The sequence below is a fragment of the Mus caroli genome, chromosome X (assembly GCF_900094665.2).
Source record: "Mus caroli chromosome X, CAROLI_EIJ_v1.1, whole genome shotgun sequence".
In the NCBI taxonomy this organism is placed as follows: Eukaryota; Metazoa; Chordata; class Mammalia; order Rodentia; family Muridae; genus Mus; species Mus caroli.
Window position 1 is genome coordinate 131,279,915 of NC_034589.1, and position 23,992 is coordinate 131,303,906.

General features: G+C 45.9%; 1 protein-coding gene across 5 annotated transcripts in view; it reads left to right on the forward strand.

Moving 5' to 3' along the window:
- The window catches only part of Tmem164 (transmembrane protein 164), a 154,303-nt gene extending 135,410 nt beyond the window's left edge, over positions 1-18,893 (forward strand). For 3 of the 5 annotated variants that reach the window (XM_029472998.1, XM_021153532.2, XM_021153531.2), the window contains 2 exons: positions 7,496-7,596; positions 9,206-13,392. In XM_029472998.1, the coding sequence (XP_029328858.1) occupies positions 7,496-7,596; positions 9,206-9,412 (308 nt within the window). In that variant the 3' untranslated portion in view covers positions 9,413-13,392. Of the gene's footprint in view, positions 1-7,495; positions 7,597-9,205; positions 13,393-16,629; positions 16,692-17,455 lie in introns of those variants that run through there. The other 2 variants (XR_003835666.1, XM_021153533.2) reach the window with 2 other exon arrangements.
- The last annotated feature ends 5,099 nt before the right edge of the window (positions 18,894-23,992 follow it).

Consider the following 23,992-nt stretch of genomic DNA (forward strand, 5'->3'; position numbering starts at 1 on the left):
AAGATGTCTGATCTATGGTGTTTGTTAAAACAGCTTGAAATGACCAAGACATTCTTCTGGACCCAGCTGGGACCCTGAAATGGTTGGTCCTCTCTGTTCACCCAACTGTTACTGGCATGTGGATCTCTGAGTAGTATTTCGAAGAGGGCAACCCCCAGGACCCAAGTACACATCAAACCTCCTATTGAATTTTCCCTGTTGAGGTCCTCTTGGCTAAAACCTGATATAAGTGGGTTTAACAGAGAGCAAGAAGAGACGAATTTGGGGAAAGGAAAATAGAGCAGAGTATTTAATAAAAATATGTGAGTTAAGTTTATAATTTCAGGTGTTCATATTCACACTAAAAATACAAAGACAAACAGGTGGAACTAATATTAGAAATATACCTCATTATATATAGTTTATCCAAAAACCACCATTCAGAATAACCAATATAAAATTATGGCTGGGATATTTTAGTAAATATACTTTGTACCAAGAGCACAGCTCAATTCAAACTAGCTATATTAGAAGCTCTGGGTGACACATGACTAGGAGCTACCACTTTGGCCAGTCCAGATATAGCCAATGCTATATTTGTTGTAAAGATATTCTATCTTTGTTTTAACGGAGAGACAAGCAGTTACTGGGAGCTCTCGGGAGCTGTCAAGTGCTTTGTTTTCAAATGAGAGCAATCTCTACATTTAGTTTGTTTTCATGGTCACCAGACTAATCCAGTAGGAAAGAGGAAGCTAGTGTTGTAAGAGAAAGAATTGTGGAGTGGTAGGTAGGTAGATGGAATAGTATCAGGGTCCCAAAAGGAAAGTCTGGCCTTGACTGAGACCCTCTCTTCATGATTCTTCTGGGTTGCAGAGATGAAGGCAGAGCAAAGCTGGCAAGTGTTAATGTGTGGGTGTTTATTAAATGTGCTTGTGAGGGCTCAGGATGTTTTGTGTAATTCTCTTTTTCTAGGCGAAGCAGGAAGTACCCAGGTCATTGTTTGACAGTGAAGCCAGGAGGAAAGTATTAAAGGTTCGAGAAGAGAGGAGAGGATATTAAATTGTGACCTCAGAAAGCGAGAGAGTGAATGGGCAGGGGAATATAGTGTGATTGCCTGGCAACATGAAAGATGCACTTCAGGTCTGTGATGACAAATTGGGCATGAGGGTAGTCAGTGCCGCTGTTTTTCTCCAGCCATGCTAAGCTAGGTAGGGACAGGCAAGGGAAGACAGAGGGTGAATTTAACCGGGGCAGAGGATTTGTTTTTTCTAGCCATAGTGAGAGGAGACAAAGGTGTCAAGGAAGATAATCAGAATAACAGGACATGGGATTTAAGAAAGGAAAGAAGGGCTGGAATCCTAGCACTTTGGGAGGCAAAGGCAGGCTGATCTCTGTACGTTCGAAGTCAGCCTGGTCTACAAGGAGAATTCCAGGACAGCCAGTGCTGTTATACAGAGAAACTCTCTTAAAGAAAAGAGAGAGGGAGAGGGAAGAAGGGAGAATGTTGAGTTTGAAAATATGGTGTGAACAATGACTGAATCACAGATTCTTTTGGTGTCAAAGACCAGGTGGAGTCATGGTTCGAAGAAGTGATCAGGAAGGGAAAACAGTGATGGCTAAAGGGAATGTTTGTCTTTGGGCTCAGAGAGGATGCAGCTGTTCCTACTCACAGGGTCTCAGGCTTGCCCATGAAAGTGAATGGCTGAAGTGTGGTCATGCAAACAAGACCATGGAATTGAGTATATCCTGGAAGATTCTTCCAGGGACACGTAGCAGTGAGCAAGAATTAAGAAGGCAAAGGTTTGAGAGAGTGACACCATGCCAGGTAGCAACATTTTCAGAGCGAAAGGGCCACTGTTCATCATCTGTAGTTGATGGCGGAAGGCAGAAGTACTGGGCATCACACTGGCAGTGGTTAGGGGTTAGCAGTCTGGAAAGAGCAATGGAAAGCAAGCAAAGGAGCACTGCTCTATCGAGCATGGCCCCATGGGGTTAGGGAAAGGAGACCTTAGAGGGCTGCTGAGGCAGCAGGTGACTTTAGAGGGACAGGTTCATTGGGTAAAAACAAAAGTTCCCAAGTCAGGCGAGGTGCACACCTATAATCCCAGCCCTTGGGAGGCTGAGACCAGGGGATTTCTGCCAGAAAGATCAGCCTTGCCTTACAAGATTCTGTCTCAGAAACAGAAGAAACTAAACCAAACTATAAAAGAAAAAAAGCCTAGGGGGCTGCTCAGGGCATCCAGAGACAAGACCAAGAGGGCAAGGGCTTTGGCTCATTGTTTCTATGTGGCTTTATAGCCTGACACTTTTTTTCCCCAGAATTTACTGCCTTATTTTGTTACTTTGCTCCTCCGAAGCTCCTTCCCTGAAACTGTCATAGCCAAGAGCACCAGTGGCACGCACGTTTCTGAACTTCGTGAAATGTTTGTCTTGACTTTGCTGTCCCTCCCCCTTCCCCCCGCCCAGAGGATATCCTCACTGGAATTGTATGTGGTTATGAAAGTGCTTTGTGTCTACGCTGTCTAATATGGCAGTCACTAGGCAAGTGTGGTCAGTGAGCACTTGAAATGTGGCTTATATGAATGAGGAGACAGGTCTTTGAATGCATTTAAATGTATGCTGCTTTATATGTCTAGTGGCCAGTACTAAATGAGAGTGTGTTTAACATTGCTGCTCGCTCTTTCTTTCTTCTTTCTTTTCTTTTCTTTTCTTTTTTTTCTTTTCTCTCTCTCCTCTTCTCTCTCTCTCTCTCTCTCTCTCTCTCTCTCTCTCTCTCTCATGTATGAGTGCTCTGCTACATATAGATCCACCTGCCTGCCTGAAGAGGGCATCGGATCCCCCTATGGTCGTGAGCCACCATGTGGTTGCTGGGAATTGAGCTCATGACCTCTGGAAGAGGAGCTAGTTTTCTTAACCACTGAGCCATCCCACCAGCCCCACTGGTCCTTCTTTAACTGTGTTCTCTGAACTTCTAGAACACCTCTCTTCTAATTCTATGGCTGCTTCTGTAGTTTGGTCATCAAGCTCATCTTATGGGTCTTTTTTTTTTTTTCTCCTAGCCACCGGAAATATTGCTGTTTTCCAGACCCGTGTTAACCATGTTTTGTGGACTCTTCTTTATGACTTTTAGCTACATACCAAACTGTATTCTCAAACCATTTTTCTTTTCCTAGCTCTAGACCTTGGCCAGCCATAACCCTATGGAGGCAACTGCTAGGATAGCTTACAACATTCAGTGCCGTACCCTAACCCGAGCTCCTTTCTTCCCTAAACCTGTCGATTCCTGAAGTCATCGATCAGGAAGTTTTGGTAGATGGTCTTCCTTTATGCCCTGGCCAAGGGCCAAGCCATCTGTGTCCCCCCACAGCCGTATCTGAGTCTGTCTTCAGTTCTGTTTCCCTCTGGTCCACTGTCTCCACTGTTGCCGGAGGCACCCAGCTGGCTGAAACATAGACCTGACCTTTTCATCTCTTAATGATCGCTCAGTGGCCTCTCACTGTATAGAGGATAAAGGCCAAGTTTTCTGGCCAGGATAACAAGGCCCTTCCTTTATGAGGTCCTGTTTTCTTGTCTCTCCAGCTACCGAGGTATGACACATGAGACCTCGTACATTCTTGTGCTCCCCTGGAACAAGGAACCGCACGTAATTGCCCACAGATCGCATGCCTCAGACATCTGTATACCTTTTCTCAGGCTCTGCCTTCGGCCTAGAATGTTCCTTCTGTCATGTCCTACCCCAGGTGCTTCCTGTTGTTTAAATCTCCTGATCTCTGACCCTCTCCAGTTTGCTTCCCTTCCTCGGGGTACCCAGTCCTGACCATGCTCCCTTCACTATGTCAGGCTCCTCCACGTGTCAGTTGCCATTTGTCAACTGCCGCAGATTGTCAAGGACAGGAGCTAGCTAAGATTGTTTCCCTACTTTTTGCCATGGAGTCCAATGTACATCATAGATATTGCCTGAGTTGGTTGCAAGAGTAAGTCAGTGAGATGAAGGAAGCAGCAAGATGGGATAATAGCAGGCTACCCTACCCAGTGTTTGAGTACTTGGTGTTGTCCTCTGTGAGAGTGGAGGAGGAGGGAAAGATCCTTTGGGGGGCCCTCTGTGGGTCTTTGCTTCTGCTGGAGCAATTGCTTAGGTTCCCAGTACTCTACGGCTTTCTTCTGGCAGAAATGAATTTTACAGAAACTCTTATTTTGGTTTTTCCCCTACCTTTACTCATGATGTGCTTCTAGCCTCCTGGGACAGAAGATGCTAGCAGAAAAATGTCACACACTTTCTTAGAGTACGAAAAAAAAAAAAAAAAAGGTTTATGATGTGTTGAATTTTCCCAAAAGCGATTTGGTTTCTGCTTTCCTTTTGACAAAAACTGGTTTTTCACTAGGATTATTCCAAGGGCCACATCCAGGTATCCAGCAAAGAGAATTCTGTGGGTTTGCGTACAGTTTGCATATATCCCTGTAGGCAGGGTTATCAGGGCTTTTTTTTTTTTTTTTTTTTTTACTGTTTTTGTTTTTTGAGGAAGTGGACTATTGGATCATATTTGCCACAGGCAGTCTCCTTTCACAGAGGAGGTGTCCATTTCCCCTGAATACCCCTCATCTTCCTGTCTGGGATCCTCAGGATGACTGTAGGTCCATGCTAGGCTAGCTGCTGGATCTGTTTTCTGTAATGACTGATTCCCTGTCTCAGCCCTTAGAAGTGGATGCTTGCCTCTTGTTCTTACACAGGAACACAACTTTGAAGGAAGTCAATTCCTGTGGGGAACATGAGGCTGTCCGACACCCCCCCCCCCCCCCCCCCCCCCCCCCCCCCCCCGCACACACACACACACCTCCAGGCCTTTGTTTTTTAAGATACTACATTGTATTTTCTTTCATGTCCTTACTGTTTGATGTTCTGCCTTTTATATTTGTTGTTATTCACCCAGGACTGGTCTGGTTTCTTCATGCATGGACAATCTGATTGCCACTTGAATGGTAGGGGACGTTTATACAACATGGAGGCAATGTAGTTTATTTAACCTATCTCCGTAGTTGGCTTATTTCCCGTTTCTCAACATTATAGAGAAAACAAGTGGCCATATCTTTTGTGCAGATAAGGGTGCTTTGTGGGTTGGGTTTTATAGGAATTCAAAGATAGTCTTTAGGGTACTACTAACATTGAACCAACATTGAATCGTTCTATTTTACGATTCCTCGGCAACTCTGTGCCACCGCTTGGCCATGTAGTGAGCATTGCTCAGGTGTCCACTCTGCATCCAGGGATGAGGTGAAGGGGAGCTTTAGGGAGAGCTCCTCCCTCTGGTAACAGTCAGTCTGGTTGGCACAGATGATGCAGATTAGAAGCGAGAGTTCCAGCATGGGGCTCTGTGAAGGGTCAGCGAGAACACTGAGAAACATGTCCCCAATAGGATCCCAAATGTTCTTTTCCCACCACAACACTGGGAGAAGCACAGGGAAGGAATCGTCATCCTCCTTCCCAAGGACTATGGCTCCTGACCTTGCTCCTGGCCAAGGACACACACACATGCAAGTTCATTCCTGCACTGCCATTTTGGTATCTGCCACTGGTGGGCAGAAGTCAAAGGGAATGAAAAGACAGCTGAGAAAGTGATGGATGGAGGCTTTGCAGTGGAATGTCTGAAAGCCTGGGCCCTTGTCAGCCGTGCAGGTCTCTTCATTCCCATGTGTCCTCAGAAACTGGGGCGACAGCATGGTGTCCAGCTCACACCCCCTTATCAGACAGACCAGTGTTCACACTCCCAGTATACTGCTCAATGCATTGTTACCAACCGAGTGCTGTGTTGGCTGTTGTTGGAAAGACAAAGAAGGTCCTTGGCTTTGTGGAACATTGGGTCCCAAAGGAGTATCCAACCCATGGGCCAAATGTGGCCACCGATAGCTATAAATATGTCCTGATACAAAATCACAGACCGCAGATATTTCAGCCTGTCCAGAATGAACTTCCCGGATCTCCCCTGGCTTCTGTCACTTATTTCCTTTTCCCTATTCCCCTTTCTTGCACACGTTCCTTGGTTTCTTGCTTTTGGTCTTCTTATTCTCTCACTGTGCACATGTGTTTCCATGAGTTCATTTTCTTCTGTGCGCTAATGTCACCCACCCTTGTATATTCAACTCATCCTCTTCGTGGAGTTTGTGGCTCGTGTCATAAAAATAACTAGAGTCTCTTAAATCCCTGGAACTGTACCATACCTTTATTACCTCATCTGACTAGCAACACTGTGAATGAGGTGGTGTCTTTCCCATTATACAGATGAATAACACAGAGTTGAAGAGATACTGAGATTTGCCTAAAGCTCTGAAATCCATAAGTGCTAGAACCAGGATTTGACTACCTCCACATTCTAGGCTCCAGGTGCCCCCAGTGTCACCCATCATGTTCTGGGTGGTCACTACAGGAATGTCCCCATGTGGCTATTTCGCAGACTCAGGTTTTCAACATATATATAAATAAGATGGACTTTATCATTCCCTTGTCCTTGCTTCTCTCTACTGTTGCCTCTCCTTTGCATAGTAATAAATGACATTCCCCAGTCCAGTGATGGACAAGCAATTAGCATACCTCTGAGTTGCTGCCATCCTTCTTCTCCCTCAGCTCCACCCTCTCTTCATTTTCTACCTTGATGCTTTTGACCTCCAGAAAGCACCGTGTTGTCTAGGTTCCTGAAGCATGCAGGCCACTTGCCAGCACCCCAGTCTTCCGTCTCTCTGCCTCAGACTCCCTGCAGCTTTCTGTGGCTCTGTCAGAGCACAGAGATGGCTTCCCAGGGTCTGAAATCCATCTGGAATACATGGCTTTGTTTAGGAGAAGTCATTCAGTAATTGAGAAATGGTCCAAGCACTGAATAAAACCATTTGTAAGGGCTCTAGACTTAAGGATGGTAGGAAGAGGACACTGATGTGCCCTGAGCACCTCTTATACCACACCTTGGGGACACGGCTAATCAGTGGTAGAGTCAAAATTTGAACCCAAATTCATTTGACTTCAACATCAACATTTTCAACTACCCTGTCAGACTACTTAGAAATACAAGGAAATAAATATAGACAAAAAGACAGTTGCCGATACAGGTATACAGAACTAATTCAAACATTGATTTTAAAAATGAATCCTGGGGCATGGAGAAAATGGCCCAGGAATTAGTGAGGATTCTACTCTGGTGGTTGAATGCTAGGGATGCTTTCCTCCTTTGCTTCTATCTTCTTTCCAGTTTTGAAAAATTCTAAATCACATCTCATAATCATGAATTACTTTTAGAATAAAACAGAAACCCCTCTAATGGTACAACATCAGCTGGCAGAAACAGGTTAAAGGGGGGGGGCTCTCATGGTTCCTGGCTAAGCACCAGCACCCTTGGGAGATGCTGTTGTTGATAAGTGAGAGACATCAAGCCTGCTGCAGCTGTGGCCGTGACCTCAGCACCTGCACCCCTTGTGAGAAGAGGAGAAGTGGGTCACTGTTTCTCTCGGCTCACCATCTCCCCTCTTCCTCCAGGTGCTTACACCCCAGAGCCCCTCTGCAATTTCCAGTGGGCTCTTCTCTCGACTGGCCTCATGTTCTTTTACCACTTCAGCTTCCTGCAGATCCTCGGCCTGGTAAGTTTGCTGAGATTCCCCCTCCTCTCCCCTTTGTCTGGAGTTCTTCATAAATCTTGATTAATCCTGGTTGGTGCTGTTGTATCATTTTGTTTTGAAAAATACATGATGCTAAAGGCCAGGACATCAGATTGTTGTGTCTGGGATGCTGATTTATGATCCAAAGACTTGGCCTCTCCAAAGAGTCTTCCGAATCTTTCAATAATGGCCATTCCTTCACTTCTGGGAAGGCAAGCATATCCTACACTCATGGCTACTTGGGTCTGAAGCAATGACCTGTAACTGGCAAGTGCTTTGCTGTGGACCTCCTGGGCCTGTAGGACCCTTACTTGATTGCCCTGGGCTTTGTGATGGCCTCTGATGTTGGGTCCATTCTGGGTGTGCTTCCAGGTCCTCGGGCAGACCATTCAGCTGTATGGCCAGTGGATGTGAGGTGTTGGGAGCCCCCCAGAGCATTCTGTAGTATGAGAACTGCCTGGAATATGGAAAATAGCTGGCCTCAATGGCCAGAGTCCAATAGCGTCGATGTTGCATGGGTATCTAATCAGTGTCAAAAGTGAGGACGGAAAGTTTATTGCTGGGGGGAGGGGAGGGAAGGGAGTTTTCCATGTCACTGTAACATGATCCAAAAGCCCAGCTTCCTTGAGAGATGGTGGGGGCTTGTCTTTATTGTGAGCAAGCTCTTAAGAGCTCTGGAAGGCAGGTGGTACGGCTGTCCTTGGGGCAGAGATGCCATATTTGGTTTTGTGTGGTTGGCACTAATGTAGCGTTAGTCATGTGGAGCCTTGTGCGGCCTTGCATGATAAGGGGCCTGGAACTGGATGTCCCCAGTGCCTCTGTTGAAGCCTTCACTTTTTTCTTCCTTGCTCTTTTTGGTTTGCCGGAGGTAGCCTGGGTTCTTTGCCAGTAGTGTGAATGCTGCCTGTGCTTGTGGGAAGACTCAGCATGATTCTGCCCTGCACACCCATTGCTCCTTCCCTCTCGCTGCTACCCCACTGATAATGCTGGATTCCAGGAGTGTCTGCGTGCTCACGTCATACATGCTGTGTTCTGCTACACCTCCCACCAGGAAAGCTCTACTCACCCACTCCTCCCATTAACCCTTGTCCATCTTCTCATGAGTCCATTCAAGCGCCACTTCCCTCGCAGCATCTTCTGTGTGCCCCTCAGACCTCCTCGTGGCATGTCAAGCTTAGGGGCCACCATTTAGTTTGACGTCGGATGCAGTCAGCTGATTGCCCGTGCTACTTGGAGACAGGAAACCATGCAGTTAATGGATTTTTTAAAAAAAATCCCATAATATCTCTCCAGGAGCTAGGCACACACAATGAACACTTAGGAGTAACAATGGACTCTGGGCCCAACTGGAAAGCAAGACTGAGCACAGCTAAACAGCTTTCATCCAGGACAGCGACCCAGGACAGCGGCCCAGGACAGCGACCCGTCACTCACTCAGAAAGCCTAGGGCGAAGAAGCCCCTTTATGAACAGGCGGGGATTGGTCAATCCCTCCTTGTCTAGTCACCTCTAGGGAGAGATGGCTGAACTGGCAGTAGCCAGAGGCAGCCTCGGGATGGCGAACGCTCACTCTACCTCCCTTGTCCCTGCAGGTCACCGAAGTGAATTTGAACAACATGCTGTGTCCGGCCATCTCAGACCCATTCTACGGCCCCTGGTATCGCATCTGGGCCTCGGGACACCAGACTCTCATGACAATGACCCACGGGAAGCTGGTCATCCTGTTCTCATACATGGCTGGGCCCTTGTGTAAATATCTGCTGGATTTGCTCCGGCTTCCAGCCAAGAAAATAGACTAAAGGTGCTTGGGGTTTTGGTTTTGTTTTAGTTCTGTTTGTTTTTGTTTTTGTTTTTGTTTTGTTTCTTCCTGAGGAAGCAAATCCAGACTTGACTCAGAATACCCAGCTCTTGATGAAATCATTGGACAGGGCAGATAGAATGCTTGGTTTATTTCCTTTCCCCTCCTCTCTGGCCCTTTCCTCCACTACTCTTCCCTCCCCAGCTCCTCCCCTCGGATGACTCTTGGTGCCCAGGGAAGGAGCTCGGGGCTGGAGCTTACTCCTTTTCCTTCCCTTGGTTCTGGGCCCCTTGTGTGGCCCACCCCGTCTGCGTGGCCTTACCCAGGGAAATGGTAGTCAGCATCCCCTTCCATATGGCTTGTCGGTGCTTTTGACAACAGCCAGTTGAGGAAGGGGAGGACAATGAGCAGTAGTTCTTCCAGCATCCCAGCAATGAAGTAGTGTTGGGTTCATTTCTCCACTGCCAGGGACCTCCAGGCTCATGCTGGGATCCCCTTTCATCTCCAGCATAGCTCCCTACCAGAAGGGGACCAAGGCCTTGCTTCTATACCAGCCGCAAGCCCAGAGCCAAGGGACTTCCCAGTTCACAGCCAAAATAGATTCTTTCAGTGACTGGTGTCCCATGACTGAAAGCAGGGAGTCGCCCAGCCACTCCTTCTAAGGGTGCTGCCTGGGGCGGATGATGATAGCAGTGTGCAGCTAAAGGACAAGATTCTGTACAGGGGTGTTAGGGATCTGTTGCCACAGTGAATCTCAAGGAAAGAGGGTAAAGGTGGACATAGTACCAGGCTGGACGACCCAGCACCCCAGAAAAACAAACAAGCAACCTTCCCTATGAAAGCTGAGATCAGATCCACATCTAAAATGAGCATAGAAATTAAGAACTCAACTAAGTCAAATGGCAACTTGAGAAAGCCACGACCTGAATCACACTCTGTATCGCATAGGTAATAGGCAGGGTTCTAGTCTCAGCTGACCCTGAACCATCCTCATTGTCTGTGTATGTGTCTGTCTGTTTTTCTGTCTGAGGCAGCTTCATGGAAGAACGAGCTGGGGTTGGGGCTTGGGTGCTGTTTGGCTGTTTGTCTTTTGGCTGTTTGAAATGGGGGAACCCTCACATTTCTCCAAGGTCCTCTCAAGCCATTCCTGGCACTTAGGAGATGTGTCTGTGGTTCCTGAAGGAAGTTTTATGAGGGTCAGACTTCTTTTGTGTAGCTCGACTCTGCTGAAGTCGACATCACTGGTTTGGAGGCTTGATAGTGTCCAAAACCCATATGTAGGTTGAAAGGGAACTCTCAGTGGACCTGAGGCCCATAGGATCAAGTGTCCTGAAGGGAGGAGCTTTGGTTGGAAGGTACTTGGTTATATGTGGACCACAAAGGGTACCAGTGTCTGTCTATCTGCTGACTCCTTGTCAATGTCTAGTAGGAAGAGATTTGCTTGGGAATAGAAATGTTTGTACCATGAGCACCCCATTGTCTTGTGCCAGATGCAGTATTCAATGTGAGTTTGTGGGTATTAGGCCTAAGCTGAACTTCAGCGGCTCGGTGGCCATGGTTCTACACAATGGACTTTCAGGGGAAGCATCTGCAGGAAAGCACACGGGAACTCAGAGAAGCCATTGTGGGACGGGCTGCCTGGCCATGAGGTGATCAAGTCCGAGGTACTGAAAGCAGGGAAGAACTCTAGGCTTGCTGCCCTTGAGCTCCTGCCCTGGCATCTTTGCCTTCTGCCATCTGTGAGGGCTATGCTGAGCTTCCCTCCCTGACTCTTCAGGTACTGACTCGCCCTGCCCACTCATAGAAGTTGGTGGATGAATAGCATGCAGGGAAGCCTCCCTGGCCTGGGGCTTCTCTGTAAGGAGACATCATAGGAGGGGAGTCCATGAGGCCCGAAACATAGAACAGCGGTGGAGGGCCTCAGCCGAGGGGACCAACTCCAGAATGCCACCGAGGTGGGAGTGTCACACATCCTCCTTTCCCATCTGAGGCTTCATGGTCCAGGTCGCCGGTCATCTTGGGTTTCCCTGTATTGGCTTGCCTTTGCTTTGGTGCCAGCTCGGTAGGTATTTTCTGGTGCTCAGAGGAAGAGCGGAAATTCAAAGCCAGGTTGCCTGGCATGGCCAAGCCAGAATCAAACATACGTGTCAGGAAAGAGGAAGTGAAGGGGACATGCAGGGGCCTAGGTTGGTTAAGGAAGCTGAATGAAACAGATTGTGGCTCCTTCAACAGACTCCATAGGGAGGCTCAGCCTGGGTTTGAGATGTTGCGGAACATGGAACCTCTTCACTGTCTATATATCTCACTCTTACCTTGGTCCAAACCTACACGGCAAGAGGTAACCTGCCTAGGCTCTTAGCACTTTGCTGTGGGAGTTGTCCCTAGGTCTGTCCAGAGCCTACCCTCTACTGTCTGTGGTACAAGGATGGAGAAGGCAGTATACCTTGACTTGGCAGCTCCTCCTTGGGCCTGTCATTCCCTACCAGCATGTGTGAGCTCTGGGCCTGGGCGAGAGTGCTCAGAGAGGTGCCTAGCAGGAACAAACAATGTCTCTTCAAGCCCTAATTGTCTGTGGTCAGGGGGCTGCGTACAGTTGGCTAAGCCAGCGTCTCCGCTTAGAGATCCTTCCTGCCCCTAGTATTTGGTTTTGTATATATAAGACTTGGCCCAGTGTCTTCTCAGAAGCCTTGCAGCATGGTCTTCTGTCATCCTGTGACATGCTATGGGATTGGGGAGCCACCTCCTCCTCCTCTTTAAGTCTGTCTTCTGTCTTTCTGTGGACTTCTTTGTACCTGTGGGGGTGATCTATGGGGTCTGTGTGGGCTAAGTAGGGTTGGCTATGCACTTTAGTCTATGGTGCCTCTGGTAGGGATTTGCTATGTGTGACCATATGGGTGATTCAGTGTTTCATAATGTAATTACAAGTTTCTCATGGATAGCTCAGTGTCAACAGTGGAACTGGGGCTGGGTAATGTCCTGAGCTGGGTGTTCAGGAGATGGCACTGGGCCCCTTTTAATTCTCTGCCAAATAGACTTCCCTGGGAATTCTGGCACCTGTCCTCTTTGGGACAAGGGTTTCTTAATGGTTTCTACTGTAAGGGAGGCCAGAAGCAGGGGTGGGGAGGAGGACAAGACATCGCTTCTGTTTTTTTGTGAGCCAGGAACAGGCCTCTCTGGCAACTTGGGAAGTCCCCAGACTAGGAAGGAGCATCCTGTCTCCTCCTGGTCCAGCTGTCTCTGAGGTAAAAGTCCATTAGAGGAGCTAGTCTTCCTCTGGTATATGCACTGTGTTCACTGTGTGCAGGAAGACCAAATGGCTTGCCTTTGTCTGTGACACTTTTGTACACTGATTTGCCACTCATGGCACTGAGCAGACACCCATCCCTACTCAATGAAAAACCAGTCAAAACCAAAAGCTCTTTGAAGCAGAAGATGATGTTTTGGAAAACTCTTGATTTATTTTGGTGTCAACATTATGTTAGATTTGAAAGCATTCTTCATGTATTTGATGTAATTGTAGCAAAGAGACCAGGATTGAATGGTGTTCAGTTATTTCTTCTGGGACATGGAAAGCCTGTCCCCCATCCTTCTTCTCAAGCTGAGACTGCTGTGTACTGTTACCCTCCTGTGCAGGGCTCTTCTGAGAGCCAGTCTCTGAACTCCCTAGATGGCAGCAAAATCAAGCCTCTTTGTCCGGCTGCTTCTGGGACATGCTTCCCCACCCCCTCCAGTCTACCTCCCCTCTTGGGGTGTTTTTGTAATGCGCTTTCTCTGTTTTGTAAAATCCCTTTGATTGTAATGAAGTGGGTTCTGCAGCCACCTTTTGGAAATAAATGGTCCTTAAATTGTGTACTTAGCATTTTGAATCTTAGCCTCAGGTGTTTCTGCTGTTGAAGATTCCTGAATGAAAAGAAACCCTCCCCATGGGACTTATTGTTACAATGTTTTCTTCATTTACTGTTATTAAAAGATTTATGAGAATTCAGGAGTCCTGGCCTTGCTTCTCAGAACTCTCTCAAGAAGGCTTTGCCAAGTAGACAAAAAGAGATCATTTGTTGGCTTTGTATATCATAAAGTAGTCAGCTACCACCCAAGACAGGGCAGCTGGGCTCTCAACACAGCTTGGTCCTGATGGACAGAACGGTGACTTGGCCTTGACTTCCTGCACACTGCCTACTTCCACCAAGGTTCCTGGGGACCACCAGGCCATTTGCTCGAATGGGGAGCTTTTCTGTCAGGGACATAGGTTCTCTATGCTAGGCTAGATGGCTGAGGTCAACAATGCCTTGAGGCTTTGGAGATGGCTCAGTGGGTAAAGTGTTTGTTGGACAAGCAAGAGCCCCTGAGTTTGAATCACCAGTACAAAGTTCAGTACAAATTTAAACCCCTCCCTTGTAGATGGAGACAGCTCCCAGGGCCTTGCTGGCCAGTCAGTGTGACCCTATGGGCCTAAGTGAGAGACCCTGTTCAAAAATTATAGTAACAAGAGGAGATATAGGAAGATATAGATAGATCGTTCATCTCTGATCTCTGAACACAAACGTGTACACACGTACACACACACACACATACACGCACACACACAAACCCATGTACCCAAGAAAGAATGCAACTTTGAAACATGTTGACTCTTGGCTCACAGCCCCCATTTGTCCTTCAAGTCAGCTGTGTCCCTGCTGGGTCAGCCTGTCCTTGAAGAATGAACAAGATAATGGTGTCCTTTGGGAACAGCCAGCTGTGCTTTTCAAAGGCCCTCTGCCTGTTGCGCTGATGCTGCCACTTCTAGAAGGCAGGCAAAGTCACAGTGCCCATGCATCCCCTCCTACCCTCTCCCACCCCCGCATAGACACCCCCCCCCATCAGCCAGACACTGGCTGTGAAGCACGGACCTTACTGTCCTAGCCTAGAAATAACCGGCTTGGTTATTTCTCTATTTGCTGCTCAGGTTCTCACTCTGCAAAGCATTAGCTATAACTGTGTGATAGGCCCCCATGTGTTATGCCTCTTCATGCTTTCCTGAAATACTTCCCCTCCCCCACCCCCTGCCCTCTGGATGCGCTGGGAGTTGGCTGGCAATCTAGTTCCTGCATACAGAAAGAAACCGAGTCAAGTGAGGCTCAGGAATAAGCAAAACTCTAGAAACTATTAGCTACTCCTCCTGGGCACCATTGCCCTTTTGGTGTGCTAGATTGCTGGGGAGACCTTGGCTTAGGGACCCAGCTCTCAGAGAAAAGGAAGGAGAGGTCTGGGGAGATGACTCAGTGGATAAGAGCTTGCTGTAAAGGCACGATGACCTGAGTTCCCATGTCTAGCATCTTGGCTAGATGGCCCTGTAAGCCCAGCACTGGGAGGAAGGAGACAAGAAGACTGTTGGTGCTCACCCATCCTGCCAGCCTAGCTGAGAAAAGGGTGAGCCCCAGGTTCAGCAGACATGACAAAGCCTCATTCAAAGTCAGTCAGACTGGTCCCTCCCAGTCAGGGTTGTGCACGTTGTTGAGCCAGTCCCTCTGAGATAGCTAAGTTCCTGGGCTAAGGAGCTTCTAAGCCTTCCAGAAAGGTAGTAGGAGCTATTACTCAGTAGACACCTTCCACAGCAGACTCCCTAACCTTGATCCTGGGATTCCTTGTGTATCAGATAGCTAGGATTCCCAGCATCTTACAAGGTACATCTCAGTAATAAAGATGGACTCTGCCCATCCCTGCCAGGTTCTAAGGACAATAGCATGAACCATCGGGCTACTCTATTGTTCAGCTCAATCCCAGCCCCACCTCTGTACCAGCCACCAGCTTTCCCCGCCAACTTCGCTCCTTTAGCTCATTTTTCTCAGGGGCTTTCAGAGGTGGCACTAGCCTGCCTCTGCTCTGTCTCCAGTTTCTTCTTCCCTAAAAGGCAAGAACATAACTTCTTTCCTATTTCATTTCTCACAAACATCTGTGCCCTCCAGCATTATGGCTCATGGGGAGCTCAGGCCTTCCTATACATTCTTGGCCAAACCTTATGTTCAGCGTGCCAGAGTGGACAGGTTCATAAATGCTATGTATTTATGGCTTGAGTGGGCATCGGTAGGGGCCTGAGGGTTGGGAATTAAGAACATCAATGCTGAGGTCTGACTCAAGCCCATAACTCTAAAGCAAACTTTTCTGTTGTTGTTCTTACTTTAAGCTTCTAGGGTCTGAGTCATCTCTTTGACCTGGCAGACCATACCAGTGCTTTTATGAAACCTTTTAAGACATCTAAAAGGCACCAAGAATAACAGCTAAATCCAACTTAGGGAGTGAACATTAGCAGTGCAATTGTAGCTCTTCCGTCCTCCAGACAGTTAGAAATCATTCTCCCACACCTCATAGATTCTGAGGAAGTACCTTAGAGGGCCCTTTCTGGGGATGAGGGATAGGGGCAGAGTAGTTGGCCTCTCCCGTTCGTCATATAGCTTGTCCTCAGAGTAGCTATTAGCAGCTCCGGAACTTTTCTGCACTCACCCGCTGTGCCCTTATGTGCTCTGTGTTGTGGAAGTCTGGGAGCATGGTGTGTGTGTCGAAGAGGTGGTATCTTCGTTTTCGAATGGATTTTTCTCTATTTTGTCATGTCTTAATATCCCCGTAATGCTGGATGTACCTAATGATCGATGACATGCAACCCCTTTCTCTTTCAGTGGTGTAAAATAAGAGACATCTTAAAACCTAAAGCACTTTAGCGCCACTTTAAATACGGTGATTGTTTCCTCTTCCCGCCTCCTTCACAGAAGTCGCCTTCCTGCTACAGAAGACCCGTATGTGGAAAAACTGTAAACACACTCTTCGCATGTAACATCATTGTAACACTTTGTCCTAGCTTGATGTCATAGCCCAAGCCTGATATCCCAGCACTTGGGAATCCTCACCCTTGGGATGCTGAGGCAGGAGGATTGTAAGTTGGGAGGACAGCCTAGGCTACATAGCAAGACCCCATGTCAATGAAAAAACACTTAAACCCAACACTGTCTTCTTTCTCTACCAGCATCTACGAGGCCAGACAAGCTTTCTGCTTGTCTGAGGGGTTCCCTCTGGTGAACTGTCTTTCACGACAGGTGGTTTGTGGGCTGCAACAGCGAGGAGACCAAGTGCACCTGCCTCAGGGAGACAGCTGTGCCAAATGATGGCTCGGGAGGCAGCCAGACTAGACCAGGCCAGCTCCAAAGGCTTTGTTTGTTTGTTTTTTATTTATTTATTTTTTCTTAGGTTTTATTGCCTAACCACAGCCTCAAAAGACAGCTCAGTCTGGTTCCCTGAGGAATTTTAAGGTTAGTCAATGCCAGACATGAGGTGAGCTGGCAGCAGTGGGAACACAGGGGAGGGCAGCCTAATCTGTCCAGAACCTGCTAGGTTGACGTAAGTGGTTGTCCTGCCCACACACAGGAAGGCAATGATTTCCTGGCTTTTCAAGGTGGAGGAAGGGCCAGTGGCCCTTTCAAGGAAAAGCAATGGTTTGACCTGAGGCAGCTTGAACCCTGGGTATTTCCAATAGCTGTTGGCAACCGCTAACAGCCTCCTCTCAGTCCTGGCTGCCTTGCAAGTTAAGCTTGGCCCATTATAACCATCAGGTCATGCTCTTCCAGAAGGAGAAGGGCGTGTCTGTGGCCAACCTGGGATACTTGGAGTCAAGAAACAGCTTTTGGACATTTTCCCCCTAGAGGGTTTAGCAAGATCTGATCATCCTGGATTAGAGCTGCCCTCACATAACTGGGTTAAAGTGTTGGCCTACTTAGGCCCCTCCTGCTGTGGCCTCCTTCAAAGCTGATGAGGCCGATTAGGGGGCTATTTCTGAGCACTAGTCATGTACCCACAAGCCCAGGAGCAGTCGTCCCCTGACTAGAAAGATAGTAACCATGGCTGAGACAGGGCTGGCCTTGCTGGTGGGAAATCACTGCTTTCAGACACACCTTGAGTCCTTGGAAAAGAGAGTAGCTATATGTCAGGTCTGTGCATTTTGATCTTACTAAACCAGACCAACCTATCAGTTTTCGAATATAGACCTACAAAACCAGACTAACCAATTCATTTTCAGGAATGGAGTTTAGTCCTACACCTTTCACTATCGCCATTTGTCAAGAGAGGTGGTGGGTCATCAACAGAAGGTCCTCAGTGACAGTCACTAGTCTCCACTCAGTAGAGTCTCTGCATTTAAGGAAGGTTGTTGTTTTACCCTATCTGAGCCTCAGTTTGGTCATCTACAAGGAATAACAACAGTTCCCACTTCAGAGTGTCCTCTAGTACATAAAACACCCGGTGCACTGTCTCGCAGCATATTTTAAGAACTGCTTCCATCAGCGCTAAGCATCACCACTACCATCGCCACCACCATAACTGCCATCATCTTCACCATCATCTTCATCAAGATCAAGAGTGAATGCTATAAATCTCCATCTCTGGAGCTCAAGCAGCTTGATTTGAACCCTGGCCATGTATAAGGGACAGCTTGTTTGAATGTCATCCTTACTTTGTAAAATGGAAAATATGATTTTTAGTTTACAAGAAGCATTTGATCGGTATTGGCTTATTATTGTTGATCATGAAGAGTTGTGCCTAAATAGTTATGGCTGTGGGTATGAGTATTCCAAGCAAGGGATACTTTGTGTACTGAAACCATTTCATATGATGATTTAATGGTGGATACACATCCCAATACACTTGTCAAACCTAAAGGATACACAAAACCAACAGTATGCCCTAATGTGAACTATCCACTTTGGCTAATAAGTATGTGACAATGTAGTTCCATCAGTTGTTGCAAATGGTCCATCATTCTGGCATGGAATGCTGATAGTGAGGGAGACTGTGAAGGGGTAAGGGGAGCTTTCTTCTCAAATGTGCAGTGAAATCAAAGCTATTCTAAACAATAAAATGTTTTAAAGGAAAAATCAGGAAGGAATGATTAGCTAGATATTAAATATCATGATAATCACTAAGAAAATAACTAAACAAATATGGAAAAAAATGAAATGAGAAAGGAATCAAAGGAATATATTGCAACAAGAAACATGAAACACAAAAATAAGGGAGTAACAGGAAAATAGAGAAACAAACAAAAAACCCATAGAGATGGATAGAAAAAAATTGTACAATGGCACACTGCATACAAAGAATAATAAAAAAAATGAATCTATAATGGAAAAAAAGAAGGAAGTCCATCTAAATTTGGAAGTTGGGAAAAGGTAGGGACTGGGAATATGGTTTGGTCAGTAAAGCACTTATCACTCAAGCAGGGGGCGCTGAGTACAGACCTGGGGATCTGTGTAAAAATGCCAGGCACAGGGGCACATGTTTCCAATCTCAGCACTGGGGAAGTGGAGACAGGAGATCCCTGGAGCCCACTGGTCAGCTAGTTTAATTTGTGATCTCCAGGCCAATGAGAGACCCTGTATCAAAGGTAGATGGCATTTCTGAGGATGACACCTGTTGTCCTCTGACATGCACTCACATGAAAGTAAGCGTATATACATATAAAGGACAATATCATTAATATATAAATGAAATGCAATATAATACATACTCTCAATTACCAGAGTCAATAAATAAATTCAGCAAGATTGCAGGATATATAAAGCAACACAGCCAAATCAGTCATGCTTCTGTATGCCTGTAAGGAACAATTTGGAGATGAAGAAAATCCTATTTATGATTGCATGTAAATAAATGTTAAGAAAAAACAGGAGTAAATGTAAGCAAGGAGGTAAATGATTTGTATATAGTAAACAAGGAGATATTACTCAAATGGGTACATAAGTACAATTAACCTGTTAGAACACTGGAAAAATAGTAAGATGACGATGGTCTCCAAAGCTAGCTACTGTCCCTCTCAAAAGTTTCCACGGCTTGTTTCTCTTCCAAATAGACATGTCAATCCTCAGCTTTATATATAGATTCTCAGAGTCTTGAATGAAAAAAAATATTGAAAAAGAGAAAAATATCTTGTTTCAAAATGTCAACCAATGGAAAACAATCAAAATAATCCAGAAATAATTCTAAACCTTTATCATCAATTGAATTTCAGCAAGGAGGCCCAGACCAGTCAGTGGGAGAAAATGGCATTGGGCCAGCCATGTAACCAAGTGTAAAACAATGAAATTTGAACAACTACCTCGTAGTCATACAAAAATTCACTCAACACATCAAACCCTTCAATGTGAAGGTTAAATCAACCTACAGACTATTAGAGCAATGAATAGGGCAAATCTTTATGTTCTCTGCTTTGGCAATGATTTCTTAGGTTTGCTAGAAAAAGCACAAAGCAGCAATTTAAAAACTAATAAATTTGGATAAAGGCTTAGTATCCTGAGTATATAAAGAATTCTTATGCCTTGATAGCAAACAAACAAAAACTTGAAAATCAAATTGTCCAATTAAGAACAGAGCAAAGAACTTGAACAGAAACTTTCCCCAAAGATACACCATAGCCAAAAATCATTCCCCATCCCTAGTCATTAAAGAAGTGCAAATGCAAACCAGAATGGAGCTGGAAGGGATGTGGGAGCCAAAGGTTCATGACTTCCAGGCTGGCCCCCACTTCAGGTGAGACCCTGTCTCAAAGAACAAACACCCAACAGATACCAGGGAGACTGGATTTACAAGGAAGACATTTTCCTTTGGTTCACAGTGTAGGTGCTCCTTGGTGACTTGTCCTATTGTACATCATGGCCAGTGAGAGCCAGTAGTGGGGAAAGGTGCAAATTTCAAGGCAGCCAGATGCAAAGGCTGATGGCAAGGAGCTAGGGTCCCAACCCTCACTCCCTTCAGGACATGCCCGAATCAGTAAACTTCTCCCTCTAGGTCCTAACCTCTTCAAAGTTCCACCAGTTCCCAGTCGTGTCACAGGCTGGGGACTTGACACATAGACGTTTGGGGAACACTTACCCAAACCATAACATTGAGCTACCACTTCACCTCTGCTAAGATGGTGTTAACTTTAACAAAGGCCTAAGTGTGTATTTCCAAGAAATGAAAACACGTGTGTATTTCTGAGAAATGAAAACACATGCACACAGAAACTTGTATAGGACTGTCGCTGTGCTTACGGGGTGATGCAAAGTGTTTTGAAATTGAAAGCTGTGACTGTAAAACCCCGAAGACACTACATGCTACTGAGAATGCACGCTATTGACTGGTAAATTGTATACAATCCAAGTTTTCTCTGAATAAAAGAAAATGTCCTATGAAAGTAATTAAGCAGTTTCTTTTTCACTCACAAGTGCCCTGTGCACCCTTCTCATACAACCTTCTGATAGAACCATTCACAGAGCAAAAACGAGTTGCCCATGCTTTCCCAGGCTCTGCCAGTATCATATCTATTTTGACCTTCAAGGCTGCAGATTCTGGTGGAGTAGAGAAAAGGCAAATCTCCAGCAGAAGAACAAACCATTCTACTCAAACAAATGGGCTGGCTCATGTCCTAATATGGCCCATATTGGGAGTGCTATTGCTGGATATGCTAGGCAAAACAAAGAAGACCTAAATCACCAAGGACCATGGCTTCAGTTACACTAGTACTGAAGGCCACACACTTCTGCCCTTGACCGTGTTTCTGGTAAAGAAACCACTGCTGAGGCATGTGTTACACGCCTCTTTGACAAGTTCCTGGGATTGCCTTGGATGTTTGAAGTACACAGAGTGTAGGGAAATGTTTGCATTATTCACACATGCCCAGTTCCTCAAAACCATGGGGTTTTCTAGGGCTGGAAAGATGGTTCACTGGTAAAGACTGTGTACTGCTCTTCCAGAGAATCCGGCATCCATATGTAGTGGGTCATAACCTCACAGTATCTGCAGCTCAAAGGGATCGGATATCTCTAGCTTCTGTGGATCTCTATACTTATGCTCCTGTGGGCATGCACGTGCACAGGAGCATGTGTGTGTGCACGCGCGCGCGCACACACACACACACACACACACAAAGGGTTTTCCACTCTCTCCAATTCATGCCACTCTCCTTATATTCTGTGATGCTTTACTTGAGTGGGCAGTATTATGTTCCTTCCAGTTATCCAGGCCGGGCCCCAAACTATGTTTTATGCTGAGACATATCGTGTGTATGTACCATTGTGGATCATTCCAGAATGTCACTTAGGAGGAAATACACATTTTACAAAAAGTGATACAAATATTTCCAGTTTTTGCTCCACCTGATATTCACGCAGTGGCCAAAACTCAGCAGCTTTCTGTCACTTCAAATGGCATTTTCAGAATGGCTGTGCTTCCTGTCTCAAAATAACCCCAACACAATTTTGCCTCTTAGTCCTTCCTGTGTAACCAGGTGATTCATAAAGTTACTCTGATTTCCCTTTCCGTGTCATTCGCCTTTGTTATTCTTCCTCTCCTCCTACCCCATGAAGGGATTTTTGCATCCTTTGGGATCAGGATTTGACTAGGCGCCTTGCTGAGTGCACTTTCATCTCTGACCCAAAGGCAGCCTCTTGGAGCAAATGCCTAGATTTTGTCTCCTCCTATCTCCATCCTCTTTCTTGGTGCCAGGAAGGGCCATGAGCCTCTCAGAGGGCAGGTTCCCGGAGGGAATGTGATTTTCAGTTTCCAGATACCATTCTGCATGCTCATAAACCTTAGTTTTCATAGAGATCAAGACAGCCACATGTTGAGGATAAGGAAAAAAATACCTGGTTCCACTCACAAATCATTATTGTACTGTATAGAGAGTAGTTTATGGCACTGACACGCTCCAGAGCCATAACTTAAAATGCCATTTTAATACCATTGTGAGGTGGACGCCATTTAGAAAAGCCATGCGATGACAGGCCATTGCTGCCTGGGTGTCTGAAGAAGTTTCCACAGCAAGAACTAACTTGTATGTCTCCCCCCCTTCTCAGCCCAGATTATTAATTTGTCTTCTGCAATTACATGATATTCATTCTGCGACCAAGCAAAGCACCGTGACTCAAAGACCACAGGCACTCAATAAATATTGATGGATCACATTGAGCCTGACATTTGGGAGGAAAAGGCCAAAAACGGCAGTCATTTCATCTAATGAAGGCTTCCCAGTGGTTCCCAGAATAACTCGCAGTTGGGACTCCAGCAGTCATCTTTGGATTGTCCCGTGAGATCCTTGGGTTGTTGTAACTGTTCCAGTTTTCCATAAACATAATTCAAACACACATGTGCATTTAAGTATAAGCTACTTTTAAAATGGAATACCAAACTCTGAAAAGAACAGCTCATGGATACCTCATGTTACATCTAGAAGGGTAATAGATAACCCCTGGGGAGTTAGCTGAAGCAAGTTGACTCATTTCTGCTCAACCATGGGGGCGATGCTTTTTCCTGCCGGAACTTTTCATAAGCTTCGACTCATTGGTTCAGAAGGTTGTAGCTGTACTGGGCTTTTATAGATTAGGCTGATATAGACCCACTGCTATGAGCTTGCACACCATGTATCATGCCTTTTCTTTGTGCAAATTAAAGCCTTCTTGCTACTGCCCAGTCAAACTAAAATATAGAAAGAATCCTGAAACTAACTACAACTGCCATTCCTCTCCCCAATCACAATTGTATTGTTCTTAACATTACGAGCAACTGTCATCCATTTGTACTGCAGAGCGATGAAATGCCACTTTATGCCTATTTTTAACATAGACAAATGACAACTATGATTTTGATTAAAAAAAAACAACAACAACAAACCTAGCTCCTTCTTCCACTTTGAATGGAGACTAATGGTTGAACAAATTAGGCACCTTTCTTATGACCTAGAAGTGTTGGAAAGGGAGCGAGAGCTCAAGGATGCCAGGGTAGTTGATGAGCATAAAACGTAGACAGCCTTCTCTCACCCTCAGTGTAAATAAGTAATCAGTGGCCAGGATGCAAATCTGCAACTGCAGGCCCACACCTGTTTACAACCGCGCATATGTCCATCCTTTGACAGCTCTCTGAGCGCTCCCACTTAAAGGCTTGGAGATAAAACAGTACCCACTGAACATTATGAAGCTTCCATTTTCCTTCTGTGATTTCACATACCCGCAGGTCACCACAGTCCGACAATATTAAATGGAAGGTTCCAGAAATAAGTATTTGTGTTTTCAATTGGATTGTGTTAGGGACAGTATGAAGAAATCTGACACCATTGCACTTTCTTTCTTATTCAGGGTGTGAGCTATCCCTTTGTCTACTGCATCTCCTGTACCTACCTGTTAGCCACTTAACAGTCCTCTCGTAATCAGATTGAAAACTGTACTACTTTGGGCTCACAGAAGCCTTATTTTACTTAATAATGTCACAAACAAGAGTAGTGATGCTGACAATTATATTGCAGCACGTTATCACACCTATTCTGAGTTATTAATGTCTGAGTGGGCCTAATTTACAAATTATGCTATATTATAGGCAGTTATAGGCAAAATAGTGTATATTGGGGCTTTCTACTGTCAGGTTTCAGGCATCCATTCAGACTTGGTATGTTTCCCCACAGATAGGGAATCTGTATATTGTTACAGAGCCATTTTTCTTGGTGGTGCTAGGGATTCAATCCAGGGCTTCACACTCGTTAGACAAGAACTCTGTAACTGAACTATAGCTCCACTTTTTTTTTTTTTTTTTT